The 19,610-nt window shown below is 40.0% G+C and overlaps 1 protein-coding gene across 2 annotated transcripts; it reads left to right on the top strand.

Moving 5' to 3' along the window:
* The first annotated feature begins 12,372 nt into the window (after window positions 1-12,372).
* cdkn1d (cyclin-dependent kinase inhibitor 1D) lies at window positions 12,373-18,466 on the top strand. 2 transcript variants are annotated; one of them, XM_042511367.1, is made up of 3 exons: window positions 12,373-12,603; window positions 15,899-16,380; window positions 17,208-18,466. In XM_042511367.1, the coding sequence occupies exons 1-3, from the start codon at window positions 12,593-12,595 to the stop codon at window positions 17,264-17,266; spliced, it is 552 nt and encodes a 183-aa protein (XP_042367301.1). In that variant the 5' UTR covers window positions 12,373-12,592; the 3' UTR covers window positions 17,267-18,466. The 2 variants fall into 2 exon arrangements, with proteins under 2 accessions (XP_042367301.1, XP_042367302.1); XM_042511368.1 differs by lacking the exon at window positions 12,373-12,603 and adding an exon at window positions 12,893-13,074.
* Window positions 18,467-19,610: the final 1,144 nt, after the last annotated feature.

Raw genomic sequence — 19,610 nt, 5'->3', positions numbered from 1 at the left:
TTCTCGTCCATCCACTGTAAATCTTTAAGATGAGTTTGCAAATTATTGATCTTCTGTCATTTTAGTTTCCTTAACATCATAGTATCAGCAGTAATTTTACCCTTAAACACAGCTTTACATGCATCCCACAAGAAGGGTGGTGAAACCTCTCTGTTTTAATTCTCTTTAAAGTGAATTTCAGTTGTTTTTTCATCTTTAGAACATTTAAAATGCTTGAATTATTAATGCATGTTGTCAATTGTATGGGTAAAATGGTAAGATTTTATTTTGTAGTATGGTTTCACTGTGTGTTGTAAATCTGTCAGAACGTGCACACACACAAAAAAGTTAATTTTAAACTGATAGCTGTGCATTAAATAGATTTTAAAGTTACTTCACTAGGGGAATACTATAAATAACATGAGTTGGATACATTGGTCTGTGGCTCTAGAGGAGCTTTGACAGCTGTGAGAAATAAACAATCGTGATGACATCACCATGATGTCATTGGGGTTATCTTGCTTTGGGCTTGCTTAATTTAGAGAAAACAAACCCTACTATACATACTGGGGGTGTGCAGTTTGAAAGATGCATTTAACACGCTGGGAGGCTAAAAATATTAAAGAGGTAAAAGGAAAATAAAATATTGCATAATGGGAAAAGCTAGACCCCTAGTCTTTCAAATTGATTCATAGGGACTAGATTTGGAAACAATGTGACTCTTCCAGTAAGATGTTACTGCTGCTAAATTGCAAGCCTACTCTATTAAGCTCTAAATCCTCTTCTAAGAGGCTATACATACAGTATATAATGTGGTTCGATTATTCAGAGGGTGTGGCGGAGTCTTTTTCTCCTGACAACAGACTTCTTAATAGACCTCCCTGTTTGACGGCATCAACATGGGGCCCTCACACAGATCACGCCCACTCATTAATCACACTGCTGCAGCCTAAAAACACAAAAAAAAACCACAAAACACACTCCACTGAATCGAACATCCCCTCGCTGTGCCAGTCTTTAAAGCTGCAGTCCTGCTCGATCACCAGCAGAGAGAGCTACGAGCCCACACTGCCTGCTGGAGTTAAGAATCATATTCAGAGCTGACATTTTGTGACTCTGCATGATACAGTCAGTGAAGCTGTAGCTTTTACGCAACACCAGATGGCGCAGTGTAATAAAGATGCAGAGCTCTGAGACTCCTTCAAAGATATGACAACTATTTTCAACCAAATGCTAAGACATTTCTACAGCCTAAAATTAATGAAAAAACAGCTCAAACTTCATCTCACTTCACAAAAGATGAGTATATTAGGCTCTCTGAAAGGTCAGTTTTACATAACACACCTATACGCCACATACTGAAGGTATTACCTGTATTAAAAAAAAAAGCTGTGTTTTTGTAATGATTTCATGCCAAGCCAGTCAGCCTCAAGGCTCGAGGAAAGCAGTTGGATCAAAACATGGGATTAAAGCTGCTCTCTGTGCTCCAGCATCTCTGAGATGGAGCCCGCGGGAAACCCATGACCCCGTGTTACATCACCAGACACATGACTCTAACCTAAAGCTCCACATGAGCTCATGAACACCAATAACTGATGTGTTTTCCACTATGATTCCTTGTTTATGGCTGAACATGGCCACTTAGGACTCTTGTCTGGGAGTAAAGAGAGATATAAAAGCACAAAAAAAAACCCTTCTCCATAGTTCAAATGTAAGATAATTTATCTGACTTCACAGAGGCCACTTCAAAGTAAAAGCCCAGCAGCTTTTTCACTGTTATCACAGATCATCAGTGAGTTTCCACCGTGGGCCCCCTGAAAAGGAAATCTACAATGTCACACAAATAGTGTAAATACAAGCTGCATTTCACACTTTACAGTCATGGGCTATTAAGATGCACACTTAAGTTTAAAATATCTACAACTCTATACACACACACTGCAGTAACCTATATTTCCCATATACAGACTCTTTTTAGTCACTGCTACTACGTTGCGGCTGAGAGTGGGCCCCTTGTTGCTTCCTGTCTCCCTCACTCATACACACAAACACTTTCACACACACATATTTGCTCCCTTGCTGTCACTGCTAGTTTCATGCACAGTGTTAAAAACCACTTAAAATGAAAATGACACCTGAATGCATACACACAAGCAGCCGGAGCTGTACACACACACACACACACACACACACACACACACACACACACACACACACACACACACACACACACACAGAGACACACATCTCTTCAAAATGAAAAGTAGGTTACGAGTGCAGCTCTCCATTCAGAGGCCAAACCTCTGAAGAAATTAGACATTTTTTGGGGGGCTATGGAAGCAGGGCACTCCCTTTCGCCTCTCCAGCCCACGCCAGCACCGGCCGCTCGAGGCTCACTGTTCCAGATCATAGCTCCGAGGAATCTAATCCAGATATGTAACCCCCCCCGTACACACTCACTTCAATCAGGAAAGAAAGAACTGCATCTCTCTGGTCTCTCTACAGAGCCTGAGAGACTGACACTCTATTCCTTCCCCTGAAAAATCGAAGCAATGGAGAGACAAAAACACAAAATCATTGGCAGAATTAAGATAAGAATTGAAAATCAGTGGATGTATTTTAAGTAACAAAGAGCAAGATTTTTTTTTTAAATTTAAAATACAGTGGTGGACATCTCAAATTGAGGCTGTAAAAATACCAACTGAGACCTCCATGATCTGCTTGATTTGCCCAAATAAAATATACTTTGGATGTAGGCAACAGATGTAAAAAAGGACAGATGTGGGTATCAAAGATGCAAACTATGTTAAATTTGGGTACATGTCAAAAAAATGAAGCTGATGTGCATAGATGCCATGCGCAAAATTTGCACATATTTTTTATGTTCCCACACCACATTTTCGCACTGAATGAAACTGCTCTAAATGCACACTTCTGTTAAATTCCACATCCAATGTAATCTAAGCTTTCTGAAAGAAATCCCAAGCCACACAGAGTGCAGCAGGGATGGTTTTTTTTGGTTTGTTTGTTGTTGTTTTTTTCCTGAAGGCCAACTTGCAATTTGGAGGGCCCCGGTTCCCTTGTCAAATATCCCATGGGACTTTTCCATTGGTTTTGGATTATTGCAGACAGCAAACTGCTGAAAATAGTATTGTTCAGCAAGATAATGAATAAACACCACTGTTATGATTTTGGAAGAGTAAAGGCAATCGTTAGGCTCAACTTTAGGTTTTTGTTTATGGAACGGACTACACCATGGTCACATGACATCAACATCCACAAACCAACCACAAAGACGCTGTACAGCTGTTTGGCGTGATGATGCTCTGTTGCCTCATTTAGCCACTTGTTAGCAACAGTTTCAAAATGTAAAAGTGAGACATTTACTGACGTACTTTATGCCACTGAAGAAACCATGAACTTAGGCTTGTGTTAACCAAGGCCCTTATTCCAAGCATCTAACCAAAAAAACCCCAGTGACCTCATGACGTAGGAACCTGGAGTGCAAAATTGCGAACTCATTACCATGTTTATGACCTCAGTTCTGCACCACTCTATCTGAGATGTCTTGAATAACTACCCACACCATCATTATGGAAAGTAAACTGAACATTTTCTTAAATCGGTGTTATTTTTAAGTGTATTTTTATCAATAAAAAACAACACACGCTTTTATCATTTTCATTATCTCACTCCAATCCCCTTTTCTACCATTCTGTATCTCTTTACCTTGACTTTCCTTGATAGTTTCCCTCAGTCAGAAAATCACACTGCTACAAACCTTGGAAATTTACCTCAGTCCAGCTGGCCCTGTTACCGTTAATACCATGGGCCCCCAACAAACGCACTCCAAATGCCGACCAGCCCCCTGAAACACAGAAGCATCTGTTTTTATGTCTCTTTTCAAAGACGTGTTGGTATCTATGCGATCACACTCATATTTTTGTTTTTAATGATGCGTTCAACACTTCAATTAATGACTTTTGAATAGCGTGTCATCCACAGTGGAATACTTCCACTGTCAAAATCCTCAAATGTCAAACAGATCGGGCTGACAGCTCAGTCATGCATGTACAGCTACAGGTGTTAAGCAGATGGCTTAATATCAGATTTTCTTTGTTTCAAAAAAAAAAGTTTACTTTTAGACATGACAATATCTGCTCAACAATTTTACAGCTGAAACAGCAAAATTATTTGTTGCAGGCCAGGTATTGCAATCACACACACACACACACACACACACACACTTTTCTCTCTTTTCAGCACAGTCATTTGGCTCGCTCACTCCTTCATTCATTCTCTCATCCAGCCAGTCACGAACGCACAAACATCCAGACTCACAGATATATAATCCGTACCCTCTGCCTCGCTCACAAATACACATATTGTCACGCTCATGCACAGACCCAATACTACAAGGCCGGGGCCAGATGCAAACCAGATGTTCCCCAGATGGAGATAAGGGCAAAAACACATCAGCTGAAGCACACCACCTTTTCACCTCAGCTGCATGGAGCAGAAACAGATGCGGGACACGAACCTCCTGGAGACAGAGTATGTTTTTCAGCGTGTTAAAATTATTAGTATCATCAACTTGCATGATATTGCATTAAAAATAAGTAGTGGGGAAAGGTGGTTTCTTTGAAAGCAGCATTTTGTGCATTTTTGTGGTAAGTTTTTTGCCTTTTTGGTCAAAATGAACACATTTATGCGTAACTTTGACATGTTTCATTCTTCTTTTGTCCTTTGTCTTTGACTTTCTCTTGAGTTTTGACATTGAACTAGTCACCTCAGTAAGACCAAAACAAGTCCCTCTCACACATGCAGGGAGGAAAACAAAAGATCAATTTACACCCCCCAGCCCCGCCTTTCCCCTCCCCCCGCCTCCTCTCCCCACGCCCACAAACACACAGCGAAAACAATATTTCAAAGAGCACTTTGTTATCACCTCAAAGCACAGGCAACTCTCAAAGAACAAGGCGTGCTTTACATTTTACGCATAAATTCAAGAGAGCTACACACTCACAGGCCACCTCGGCTCAAAGAAAATAAATCTGTATGTAACACCGGCACCCCTCCCCCCAAAACAAACACAGTGAGTCAGGGTCTCTGTGGACACATTTCATCTTAAACCCATTCACCCCGACATCCAAGCTCCCCTGGTGAACCCCTGACAATATCCAGCTGCCAGCGAGCTGCCTCGCTCTCCCTGCACCCCAAATTTCTGCACACCCTGGCAGAGAAAGCACACACACACACATGAAATCAGAGTATGGCTCACTCCTCCTCCATCCCCCACAACCCCACCTGTGGCCTCCACAGCTGGGCGAATACTCCCATGGAAACTCCTCCCACTTATGGAGTACTTGTACTGTGTATGTGTGACTTAATTTTTGGGTTCGCTGCCTTTTTTTCTCCCTCTTTGTATCTCCCCCACCCCCCATCACAGAGTACCTCCAAATTTAGTTTACACACCACAGAGTGCTTGTACTTGGAGACACAGAAAAGCAGGCTAAGTTGCACTGAGTGTCTCAGTTTGGATGATAAGTTGCTCCCTGTTCGGCACTTATATCCCTTTAAGAACTGATTTGTTGATTTGCAGGTAAAACAAGAACTAATGATCCAAAAATGATCCAAAAATGGAGAAAATTCTTGAAGAATTAAAGTCAAAGGGGTCCACACTTAACAACAGCAAAACTATAGAAAAAAAATGTTTACAAATTCTCACATAACTTGTGCAGCATATTCCATAGCCCCTTTCCCGCTACACAAAAAAGACAAATTACACCTGCCAACATCTGGCTTTTAATGTCATGAGAGAGATAACAATTGGCATTTATACCTGGGTCAAATGACTCTGCAGTAGTCACACCTCTGGCTCTGATTGGCATTTCTGGAAACATGCAAATTTTAGCCTTCTAACCAGCAAGGTGCAATGACGGGCCGCCACTAAATACTGTCTGTCTCCACTAACACAACACTCAAACATTGATCCAAATTAGTCTGCAATGAGTCCAAAAAAGAGACTCAATAAGTAAGGGCCACATAAAGCGAAGTAACCACCATGACATTGTCACTGGTCTCCATGCTGCTTTTTAATGTGTACTATACTGGTGTGTTGTAATGGCAATAAGAAAGCCTTCTTTGGCCTATTTTAACAGGTTTACCTATGTTTACAAAAACTGTGTAATTAATACAATTACTAATTTTGGTGGAAGGGGGGTATTATTTATGAACTGAGGTAGCATCTGAGAAAAATAAAGTTGTCTTTAAATGTTTCTTTTGTGGGTAACGTAGTCCTTTATGCCATGCTTGCTCCTCAATCAATTTCCCATATCCCTATTGCATACGTATAACATAGCTGGTGCTCTGTTTAAGCCTACAGGTAGGCTTAAAAACTGCTGTGCATAGCTTGTTTTGCGTCAGATCACTATCTACTGAATCTGCATTCATACTTGTGCATGTGTGTCAGCGTGTAAGTATGAGCTGCTTAGAGGTGTTAAGTGATGCTCCCAGCGTGTATAAGTAAACCAGTGAGTGTGAAGCCGTCCACCTCTTAAATCACCATAACGGACAGCTCTGACAGCTCAACTGAACGACGAGCTGACACTGTTTCCTTTCTTTCTCTTTTAATTCTGCTGCTATCTTGCTGTAATTCTCAGTAATTCTCTACAAATATATCTCTTATCCTTGCTGGCAATCTGTTGTGGTGCGTCAGTGAACTATGATTGACGCAAACAATCTCCTGTCTGTGGTGAACCTCTTCTCGGTATATGCCTCTGCTGCTGAAGGGCAGGAGGATGTGGAAACCCCCACACTGCACCTGTGAACCAACTACTTCCTCTCCACTGTTTTTTATCTTGTGCACTCTATCACAGCTTCCCCTTCACCAAAGAGACTTCCTGTCGAAGTGAGACGACCGCATGGTACTCGCTCTACATCCTCCTGGTGTTTCACTAAAGGGCATCTACAGCACCAAACTCAGTTTCAAGGTTTTGGTTTAACCAATGACTTTTGACCTGCAGCTTTATGAAACCTCTGTCTCATCCGGAGTGAAACCAACAGCATGCACTATCAAAGATGAAAACACTCTCCTTGTTTATAGCAGTCGAACTGCGCAATCACTTTAATCAAAGCCGTATTTTACTTCTACGAAACAGATTCCCAAAAAGTGGGTACACTTTGTAAAACGTAAATAAAAACAGAATTCAGTGAATTGCAAATCCTTTTCGACCAATATTCTATTGACTACAGTACAGAGAGAAAATATTTGATATTCAATCTTAATTGTTTTATGAAAATATACACTCATTCTAATTTTGATTCCATCAACATATTCAAATAAAGTTGGGACAGGAGCAACAAAAGACTGAAAAAGTTGTGGAATGCTCAAAAAACACCTCTTTGAAACTATCCACAGGTAAACATGTTAACTGTAAAGACATTAAAGTATCATGAAAGGGCCGTCCTCAGAAGGATTAGTCGTTCACAGGAAAGGATGGCGCCAGGTTCACTACACTGTGAAAAACTGCAGTCCAATAGTTCCTCAACATACGATTCTAAGAAATTTGGGGATTTTACCATCTACAATCCATAATATCAACCAGGAGTTGATATTATACTTAAGGAGCAGGGCTGAAAACCAATATTAAACACCCATAACCTTTGACCCCTCAGTTGGCACTGCATTAGAAAATGACTTAATTGTAAAAACGATGTTACTACAAGGGCTCAGTAACACTTTGGAAAACCATTGTCATTGAACTCAACACTGCAGCTACAAATGTTTCAAAAGTTAAGACTCTACTAGACAAAGTGAAAGCCATATATCAACAACATACGAAAACACCGCCGACTTCTCTGGGTCCGAGCTTATCTGAGATGAACTGACACAGAGTGGAGGAGTATGCTATGGTCTGATGAGTCCACAACTCAAAATGTCTCTTGAAATCATAGATGATGTGTCCTCCAGACTAAAGAGGAAAAAGACCATCCCGATTGTTAAGTTCAAAGCCAGCATCTGTGATGGTATGAGGGTGTTTTGGTGCCTATGACACCACGGCTAACTGTAACATCTGTGGTTCATACAGGTTTTGGAGAAACATATGCTGCCATCTAGATGATGTCTTTCTCAGGGACGTCCCTGCTTATTCCAGTAAGATAATGTCAAGCCGCATTCTGCATGTTACAACGGCGTGGCTTCGTAGTAAATGGTTGGTGGTACTAGACTGACTTGTAGGCAGTTTAGACCTGTCCCCCACTGAACATGTGCGGCACATTATGAAGCGCAAAATAAAACATTGGAGACTGTCCACTATTGAGCAACTGAAGTCAAGAATGGGAAAGAATGACACTTTCAAAACTTCAGCAATTAGTGTCCTCATTTGTCAAACACTTAGGGGGAGGGATCAAATTCAGAATTAGTGTGTATTAACAAAAAAAAGGCAAAGGAGCAGCATCAATCTTCTCTAACTCTTGACAAGAAAGCTAAGCACATGTCCACCTATTCCTTTGAATAATACAACCTTGTTAAGGTGTTGAAATAACAGTATCTGGTTGTAAATCATATTAAAATCACATCTATTATTAATTCATCTTTTGTTAATTTTTCATCCTAGCAAGAATACACAATAGTAACGGCTCCACTTATTTTCTGAAAAGCATTCTGTAATGGGGCTTTGTCAAACTCTGTTTATATCATTTTCTTTCCTTTCTTATTGTCTTCCAAAATCCATTATGTTAAACATAATTTCCAACTAATTAACACTCAAACTACATACATTTGTAAAACAAAGCCTGTAGTAGTAGGACATACTGTATGTTCGGTCAGCTTCTTAATGGCCTCTCTGTCGTGTCCTTTGTTTGTTTTATGACCCAGTGAATCAGTAACATTTGAATGGAAATTGAAATTGTTTTTCCTGTGTAACACAAGAGCCCCCTGACAGTCCCCCAGCACATCGTCTTCTGACCCGAGTCACATTGTAACTGTGTGACTGTTGTTTTACAAACAAGCTAATGTATTCAAAGGGCACTGACCGTGGAGGGGAGACAATAGGTTTAATGACTGTAACCAACTGTAGCATACAGCTCTGGATTTAAGATGGGAGGGGGGACGACACACCAAAACACACACAGCACTGCAGACGACAAGAAGAGGATTAGGAATTTAATGTCTAACTCTAATCTGACTGTAAATACAGGTCAGAGGGCTGACAAAACAGTCAGGATCATGCTGCTGTGGCTGCATTGTCTACTGATGAATCCTCAAATATGACAATGTATAAAGACCACTTGAAACAGAGATTAGTGAGGAATTAGGGAACTGGGGCACAACCCTAATTGACTATTATGTATCACGATGGGAGAGACCTAAAATAACTCAGCATGTGGGAAAGCAATAAGAGTTTGTGCTGATTTAATGATCAGTGAAGAAGCAGATCAACTGGAAACTATTATCACATTTTTTTGAAATTCAGGGATTGTACGCAATTATTGGGGGTGAAAAACGGGAGGCATTATGTATTTTATCTCTTTTGTTGAAGATCAAAATAGATACAAACTGCTGAAAAATCTGAGGCATTCAAGTGGTAAGTTATTAAAAAAAAGTCTGTAGTATCTTATGGCTATTTGGCAGGTAAAACATAAAAACGTGTTTCAGCTGTTAAGAGCTTCACAAAGGCGAGTACGGAGATGTGTAGGCATGTTTTTATCTGCAAAACAACATTGAGATATAAAATACCTAAAATTATTACCCTGCTCAGTGACGCAGATTTCTTCAAAAATTCTAAACTAGTTGCGTCCCCACACTGGAGAGCACCAGAGGGACACTTTTAAAGAAAATGTTTTTCTTGCATTCTGGTGAATTTTTACGTACCTATTAGTGCCTTTTCTGCATTCATTTGTGTGTAAATGTCTTACAATTATGAATTATTATTACTATTCCTTATCTATTATTTTTTCAAAATAAAAAGTCCTCTGCTACTATCATGTTTTTGTGGAAGGGGGGGTGCACTTGTCATTTGTCACTTTGTATTTTTCTACTGTGGTTATGAAAGGCACAGTCAAAATATGCCACCTGCTGATGGGGCTATATACATTTCTCTGTCTCTCAAACATTAAAACAGAACATTTTGTTTAACTTGACTTGTTTGTATATTGATAAGATCTTGCTTTTTGAAATACCAAATATGAGCATAAACAACTCCTATAAATTCCATACAGTCCCTTGTCATTCCAAGTTGTGATTTTTGTGAAACTCATAAACTCACTTACATGCTTTGGGGGAAATTGTTTTTTGTTTTAGCCTCTTACTGAACTGCCTTGAACTTCTGATAAGCCTCCCCATGTGAAAATAGCTTAATTCAACCAAGAAACATTCCATGGTGGTGACGTAATGACGTCTAGGCTCTGTCAGCCACTGTCACACACCGAGCACACAAACAATGACTGCTCCACCGTTGCTGCTGTCTGCTTTCACATGATAAAGCAGTGCATCTCATAAACCACCTACATAAATGCTGTTTGCATTTGTGTCTCAAGAGGGAAAACATTAATTTTGTATGAGGCAGTCCAGTCCTGACTATTGTGTAAAAATAGTAAGTGGGAGTGTGTACAACCTGGAATAACCTCTCTGAGTGAGGGGCGTTGGTCGTCAGGCCTCTCAAATGCCTTCTTTACTGTGTCACGGGAAAGCTATGCAACAATAAGGCCACTGCCCATGTGAGACACATGTAACTGAGAACCTATGTAATAATAAGAAAGATGACATCTATTTCTCAATTACAATAGGAAAGAAGAACCTACAGTATTTCATAATAGTTATGGAAGCAAAGACAAGTGTTGTGACAGGTGTAGGAAGTGTTATGGGAAGTGAACATGATGTAATCAGCAGTCATTCGGGAATTGGAAATAAAGATATTACAAAATAGCCTGAATGGTGAAAAGTCCAATGTAAGAAAGAAGGAGAGGTGTGTGATACTTATGGTGATTAATGTGATTATCTGCTTTTGAAAAATGTCAAAATGAGACAAACTTGAATTATTGGAGACTAATCAACTGATTTCTGTGTTGTCTAATTGATCAATTATTGGCAAATCGGTGAAAAATGCCTCTGACAAATTCTGAGAACACAAATTACATTCAAATGCCTTCAAATTGAGTCCAACTAAGTTCAAAATCCCAAAATATGCTAATTATCATCAAATAAAAGGTAGCAAATATTCACAATTGCAGAAGTGTGGACACAAGTTACATGACTTAGACTTGAGTCAGACAAGTTACAAATTTGATGACAAAGACTCAACTTGATCAGATTAAAAAAAAAAAAGAAAAAAGAAAAAAGACTTGCAAATTGACTCAGACTTAAACACTAATAACTTGGGATGTCACCTGGACTTTGGCTTTTTAACTTGAAAATACTTAATTACCTTCTCCTGGGCCTAAAGATTTAAAAGTCGACAATGTCATGTATTGCTTCAAAGTACTCTATTTACTATTGTACAACATTTACATAAAAGACAAGGCAAGGTAGAAACATACAAAAGAAATGTTTCAACAAACTTGTTTAACAGAAAATACAATTTTTAAAAAGCATTAATTCTTGTAAATTTCATATATTACTATGCTATTTTTTAGATGGTATTGCATCTAGGGAAGCTTTGACTTGTCAATGTTGCCAGTCTAGATTTGAGACGACTTGGAAATTGCCTGTCTTAGATTGAGACTAGGGTTCAGAGATTTGAGACTTTCTTGTGACTTGTAAAACAATGACTTGGTCCCATCTCTGCACATCTGAAAGGCTGGAACTGATGAATATTGCCTAATAATTTTCTGTGGAATTATCAATTGATTCAACTCTATATATTCTAGTTAAACATCAGGCTAGTGTTTTTATTAGAGAACTCAAAATAGAAGCTTTAGATCACCATGGTACATTAAGCATGAAACAGTAAATAAATCATTACATGTGTGCCGATAGAAACAGATTTTTCAGTACAAGGGTACACTGTCAGTATTGTACTGATAAGAGAAAGTATCATGTGCCTTCCAAATCAGATTAGTCCATTTTCCTTGAAAAGTAAAACTAATTTAATTGCCTGTAGTGCTTAATTTGATTTAGATTTATCATTAGAAAGCACCAGTCAGTTAAGAGGTAAAGAAGTCCTAAACTTTTTTTGCAGTTATAAATAGAGAATAACAGTATTTCCTCCTCACTTCTTCCACTCATACACGTGATTGTCACAGTCTGAACATTTGGGTACTTTTTCTTTTCCCACCTCACGGACCTAACCACATATCCAAATGTGGATGTGGTAAATTTGTGGTGGAAAAAAAAAGGAGTTATAAAGGAGCCTGTCCCGCGCTCACGTTGCAGTTCAACGTGACCCTTGGAGGAGGGCTGCGTGCCAAAACAAAACGTGATGCAAGCACAACACGAGAATGTGTGTCACATTTGAGCGAGAAGGGGAAATGGCCGCCATTGCCAAGATATTTGACCTACTTCTGGTTGCGCCGAGGAGAAGTGGAGCACAAGGGCGCAACAGAGTGCAACGGAGTGCAGGAGCGACAGGTCTACAGCAGGAGCAAACAGACTGACTTTGGAGACTTTTGCATCATGATAACAGGGTAAGAACACATTTATAATCTTTATTAACACCTTTTATAGCCTATTTCTTCATTAAAGTCGTTTTCATGAAGTTTTATGCTTTTCTTTATTGATGGATTTTGGATATCCTGTGCACTTCTGCAGCGATGAGCTCGTGTTGCGTTTGTTTGCAGTAAGGATTTATAGTTAGTGTGTTTACGTCCTGGCTGCGCTCCAACAATGAGTGTTTTGATGGAGACCACGTGACTGAGTCCTCGAGTGGGAGGACGTCCCCGCTGTCTTAAGAGTCCATAAACAACAAGTCACAGATAAGGGGGGACAAGAGCGACCCTCCCCGTGGGTAGTGCCTCCTAAAAACCTTTCAACGTGACAGTGTGTTTCCACGAGACTGTCAGAGACACCTTTCATTCCTCTACGTGGATTAACTGTGCGGAGTTTTTGGACGAAACACTCGTCAAACTTTTGAATACTTTTAGACACTGACACTAATGGTAAGAGACAGTTATGTATTTCTCCTTGTCTATTTCTTGTTAAAGATACTATTTTTCCACGTACTTTACCAAGTCGCTCGTTTTTGGTGTTATTTTAGCCAGGTTTGGTTAAAAGTAAGACAAACTTGACGCAGTTTTAGTAGATTTTTATCGCTTTTCCAGTCGTTAACGCGCATTTAAATTATTTACTGCTTGTGTGAATGTCAATTAACAATCTTTTGTTGTTGGTCGTATTATTCAAATGAGTACTAAGTGGCTGTTGTGTGTGTAATATGAGTGACAAGATATTTGTGTGTCGCATCTCATTGACCCACATCCGCAGCGAATCTAACTGCGTCACCAAGTATTTTCTCCACTCAAAACTTCACAGTTAAGCCCTCAAGTGAAGCTTTTCGGTGTTGTTTTCTTCGTCGTTACATGGTTATTGGCTTTAGTTCCAGACACAGTTGGTGCATTTTTAAAGTTTTAACTTTCTGTTGAGTTTAGAGTGGAGTATTAAGGGTTTTTCCTCGGTGTTTTCTGCAAGTGAGTACACCGACCACCGTAACTTGATCTGCATACCGCGCCCACTTCATTTTCGACACAAACAACTTTCACTCGAAGAGCAGCCCTGTTGGTGCATGAAAGCAATTACGGTTTTGGTTTTGTGTTGTTGCATCAAGTCTTTTGATATTTATCTAGCTTAAAAGGAAACATAATCGAGGGAATTAAAGTTGTGCGGGTTTACTCTATTATTACTTATGATTAGAGTGCGATGCACTTAAAAAAAAACGTTTGATTTTGTCGCCTGCTGTGGTTTCTAACACATGGTTTTTAATGTATTATACAAGCAGACAGACGTGGTAAAATTACAGGCTGTTTGGCTGGTGAAAGTGGTCTTTTTTTTTTTTTTTTTTTTTACTGGCTATATGTTATGTACGTGTCAACACTTGCGCAATGCCTGACCTCCCCCCTCAGGCCCCCTCTTGGGTGTTTTTGCAAACCAGCCTCTTACTTCTGTGTTCCCGCTGATCTTGTCATTAATATCTGATATGATGGCATGATATTGTTTTTACAAGTCACCTTACACACTTCTCTTTTCTGTCTTTAGATAATTGTGCAATTATAGCGACAATATTCAGTTTATAATTCTTGATATTTTTGTAGCCTACTATCTCTGGTTGGGGCAGGGCCGGATTAACCCACTGCGGGGCCCCTTTCCAGCCTCCCACACCCCTTAGCCACATTAACTTTGTGATCATTTCACGAAATGCAAATTTATTGAGGTATATGCACCATCTAAGCACAATATTAACTGAATGATACTGTTATAATGTTTTGGCCCCTACACAAGAGAGGATCAAAGAAAAGATCAAAAGATATAAATAGGGAAGTGACTTTAGGGCCCTTATCAATGTGATCAAAATTTTCTGTTAGTGATGCATATCACCTCATAAATATGCAATTAATCCTATTAACATAAACCAGTTAAATTTGCCACTGGGGAACCCAGAGGGTCTGAGGCCTTCTTAGTGGGTAAACTTGGGGGGGGGGGCATGGCATGAAAAAAAAAAAAAAAATTAATTATTTAAGGAAAAACTTGGCCAACACCATATATATAATCATTCTGTGATTGTTTGCAATTAGCACGAGTTGCAATTTTAGGAGCAATAGTACATTTTGCATTCATTGTAACAAATAAATAAATATATATATATAATGATGAGATCTTTGCTGGGGTCTGCATTTAACAAACACGTTTTCCTCACGTCTGTAATATGTTTTGTATGGTGGGGCATCTCTCTAGGAGCTCAATGCTTAATTTTTAATGGTATGCAATGAAGCATTTTACCTTTATCAAAAAAACTGCATCTCCTGCAATTTTGATAGACATTTTAATTTTTATTTTGCCCATAAAAAAAACCCCGTTGATTTAGTTAAAAAATGTGCACAAATTTGCAACATGTATGACAGGCGTTTATTATAAGGCTCGATTATGTTTTGCAGCACCAGAAAAGGTTTTGATTAATTTATTTTTGTCTCATGTGACAGTAGTGGCTGCTGATCCCTGATCTGAGATCAGAAAAATGCAACATTTTAGACCTTAAACAGTCTAGTATTATATGATCAGCAGCAGAACCATATATCTCTCAAGTCTAAAGTAGCTACTGCCCATCCCAGACATATCGTCCTCTGCTCCTGCCTACACACAGCTGATAAAGCACTGAGGCACAGAGAGAAGAGAGTCAGAAAGGGATGTGGTTATCATGCACCTACACATAGGACTATATCTCACACGACGTATATAGAGATAGTCCAGACTGATGTGATTAAGCTGGAGAAGCTTGGTAGCATATCAACTACCAGTGTAAAAATCAAATGCAGAATTCAACAGTGTTGTTTAATTTAACGTGTTAGACAGCAGCTCTGGTATGTGGAAACATTCCTCACGAGAAGGCCACACGGGCTCTTTCTCTATATGTGACCTGCTGACCTTCACTGTCGACCTTTGACTGGCAGACACCAGAGCAGGTGGAGCATCAGGTTCACTTTGACATGGCAGGGCAGTGGATTTAGTTGGAGATTTATTTGGTGTTGGTTCAGTTACCTGCTGCTGTAGTAATTACTCAGCAGGTTAGGGCACACATGTATTTGATCACATAAAACACAAAGGCGCCCAATTGGGCAGATACTGCCGGTTTGTCGGGGGATCTGGGCACTTAATAGCTTGTATGTTTGCAAGTAATTTATGCCAGTAAAACCCAGATCACACCTCAATGAAACTCTGCAGGCCTCACACTCAACCTCTGCCCTCCTCTAACACTTTGTGTTTGTTCTCTGACAGGGACATGGCCATGGCCCTTCCATCAACATCAACAGCAGGACCAGCTGCAGCCGCTAACCCAGAGCTCTCACGCCTGGGGGGCATCGAGGCCTTGAAATTGAAGGTGGGGCCGGTGCGGAGGAATCTCTTTGGGCCCGTAGACCACCAGCAGCTTCAGAAGGACTTCCAGCGGCTGCTCTGTATGAACGTGGAGGTGGCCAACAAGCGTTGGAACTTCGATTTCCACAATGAAATGCCAGGAGAGGGCTCAAACATCGAGTGGGAGGAGCTCAAGTACCAGGATGTGCCGGCGTTCTACCGCAGCTGCACGGTTAGGCCAGTGCCACGTCCAGTGACCAAGAGGCGGACGTCGTCCTCGTCGGGCGAGAGTTCCCCGGGGTCCAGCAGCTCATCTGGTTCTGGAGATGAGTACCTGGAGGTGACCACGAGGGGGTGCTACCGAATCCAACGGCAAGCAAAACGAAGACAGTCTGCCATCACAGGTCAGTCCGCCAAATATCTTCAATAAAGCTATTAGGGATTAAGTTCAATAACTTTGCTTTTGATAGCCCTACAACCATGAAGCGACAACTGACCGGTTACATTTTTTAAAAAATTTAACACAAAATGCCGTGAAACACAATTGTCCTTTCTTTTTAATCTGGCACTCCACTGACTCAGTGAACTTCAGTGCTGCATTTCACAGCATTATCCATTTAGAGGTGGTGAATTTGTTTATTTATTTTTTGTGACAAAGTCTTTCCTTTCATTTTGTTTTCTGTTGACAGTCGCCTAGCTGTGTTAATGTGGACAATAGTGCTCTCTGCCCACCCCCTCAAATTAACTGGTTTTCTAACATTAGCCTTGGCCGCTTTGAACTGTACCCACCAGGTCTGGTGGGAGCTGACTAGTGGTGTCACTAATTTGGTGATAACCGCTACTAATTGCTACGGAACCCTGATTCTGCCCTGCAGTCTACGCCACTTGCTCTAGTGAGAAACGGTTTCATTTCAAGCCACAAAACCCCTTCAGCATTGTTAATTATGTTAGCACCATTAACGGTGCTGACAGAGCTAACGTTGTTAACAATGTTAAAGAAGGTTTACAGCTCAAAAGCAGCCGTTTACTCACTGGGATGACCCTGTAAACCAACCATATGCTTATTCTCTGTCTTGCCGAGAACAAGTCTAACTTTTCCTTTAACATAGTTTTTATTTCTTAGTAATATATAATAAAAATGATACACTATATAAAATGACAACTAGGGCATATTTTAGTTATGTGAATTTCTGATTTTTTTCTGACTCTGCTGTCTTATTTCACTCTCCAGATTTCTTCAAGGTGAAGAAGAGGAAGCTTCTGCTTTACAAAGTATCTTCTCGGCAGTAGAGCAGCACTAGACACAGTGACGACCACTTTGTGGTCGGCGTCCCTCTTCACCTCACACAGATATGTGTCATATCATATGTATATATGTAGCAAATTGTAATGGACTGTCAACAAGCTCATTCAGCATGGGCTTAAAAACTCCTCTGACACCATATACCTTAAACTTTCAGCACAAGGAAGCTACCATTTTCCTAGTTAATCAAGCTTAGACTTTAGAAACGGTTTTTGTTGATAATTATGAATATTATATATATTCTACATACTGTTTTCCTCAGCTTTTGACTATACTGTGAAGTTATTTTGAATGCACTCTTAAAAGAAAACAGGCTCTAGTTTTAAGAGGTTAATTTTGTTCTAAACAGGCCTTGGATAGTATTTGACCTCTGCCTTTTTTCTCCCTCTTGCTAAAAGTCATAAGAGGTTTTGATTAGATGAGTTACTATTCCTGGCCTTGTACCACACTTAGCCTTTAGTCTCACCACAGGGCTCTGATAGCACGAGTCAAGCCGGAGGTCAAAACCTCACCCAGGGCTCAAAATTTGGCAGCGTGACTGTGATTAGCTCCAGTGCAAAGGTCAACGGTGGAGGTTCAGCAATGAGGTAATGCGGCTGTACCTGTCCAACAGTGACTTAAATTCAAATGTGACTATTTATTTATTATTCATGATGTCTAAATCATCAAAATGAAAAAAAAAACTTATAAGTTAAAAAAAAAAAAAAGCAATGTGTAAAACGAGGTAAAATAAGGTGTTTGTGGAAACCTGTGCCATTGCCCCTAAATTCTGCCGTAGACTAAAAGTCATTGTGGCTCATGTTCACTCCACCGTTGCCACTCAAAAATACGGGCCGTATATATATATTAACAACAAATATACGAACTGCAAGTTATATTCCCTTTTTTTTGCTTTGTATTATTTGCATAATGGGGCTGTAAAAATCGATATATTTTTTGGCAACAGACCAGAACATACCTTATTTAGTTGTGTGTTTTGTCAGCTTTATGCTTGTAATAATGTAGCATTTTCCACTCTGTCTTCATGCGATGTCTTGTAGGTGTTAAATACGCCTCTTTTCTCCATGAAGGGAGTGTAGTGTTTGATCTCTGTGTTGCAGCTCAGAGAAACCTAAACTTTTGGTAATTTTTTTTTTTTTTTTACATGAAGAGTCAGAGCTGCTTCACTTTTTTTTGTCTCCGTGACATTCTATAAGTGTTTGTGTATATATGCATATAAGTGTTTGTGTGTGAATGTGTGGGTTTGGTGTTTATCTTGAGGGTTTTATTTTTTCTACAAATTGTGGCAGCTGAGGCAGTTGAACCAAAGAGAAATTGCGGTGCCATTAAATTAGAAACACATCAATCGCTCACTGAGTGATCAGTCATGGGGTCACGGAGAGTCACAAACATGTCAAGATCTTAAAATATGTAGTGTAAACACACCACAACTGCTCAAGTAACAGCTTTGGTGACTGACAAGGGTGGAGTCAGGGGTGGCCTCAGGGGATCCGGCCCTGGATGTTTTCCCAAAAGCACTGAATCTGTGCTGTTCCCAAAAGAAGTCTAATATGACCAAGCCAAACGTTCATTCTGGGAAGTCTGCTCCAGCAGAGTTTAACAAAAATAGGCCTAAGATTAGTATTGTTTTTTGGGCCAAATTGTAGGCTAACCTAAAATTGATTTTTTAGGTGGCAGGAGTCTAAATTACTCATCCTCAACCTTCATTCAGAATGATGAAGACTGTTGTAGAACAATTAAATACAAAATAGATGACTTTTGACTTTGCATCTATCATGTTTTTCCCAAATTACTTACAGATTCTGCTCTCTCAAATGGCTTAAAAATAGTGCTTACAGCTGCCATAATTCTTACTTCAGGGGATACCCATGGCCACCCTAAGGTGTTGGCTGAGCCCGAGTGTTTACAATGTCAGGCTCCACCCCTGGTGACTCAGATAGGACGTTCCTACTTTTTTCCCTACTTACAGTAATCCTAATTTGTATATGGAAAAAAAGCCATAGGATTAATCCACCTTTACTACCTCATCAAGTAATTCAGTAAAATAAATGTACAAGTTAAATGCAAAAAAAAAAAACAAACAAAAAAAACTACGCAGCCTCGCTTGTTTGTGTCTATAGGCGACAGAGCGAAAGAGAAACTGAGACAGAAAACAAGGGGGGTGGGGGCTTATTATTCTGATGTGGTAAAAGCTGTCGAGGTTCAGCGCTTCGTGTAGAGTTTCACATCAGGTAAAAGAGTCAGTGTGTCAGAGCGGGGCCCCAGCTCCGAGCAGAGGAAACTCTGCTCCCTCTGGGGGGGTGGCTAGGCGGCTTTTGTTCACTTGGCTTT

Source organism: Plectropomus leopardus, chromosome 22 (assembly GCF_008729295.1).
Source record: "Plectropomus leopardus isolate mb chromosome 22, YSFRI_Pleo_2.0, whole genome shotgun sequence".
Taxonomy (NCBI): Eukaryota; Metazoa; Chordata; class Actinopteri; order Perciformes; family Serranidae; genus Plectropomus; species Plectropomus leopardus.
Note: the sequence above shows the minus strand (reverse complement) of the source record. Positions and strands in the feature narration are given on the sequence as shown.

Bases quoted from the DNA above. Each gene is read 5' to 3' on its own strand.
- cdkn1d (XM_042511367.1), top strand. The intron at 16,381-17,207 runs GTCAGTCCGCCA...TTCACTCTCCAG, and splicing joins AAGACAGTCTGCCATCACAG to ATTTCTTCAAGGTGAAGAAG.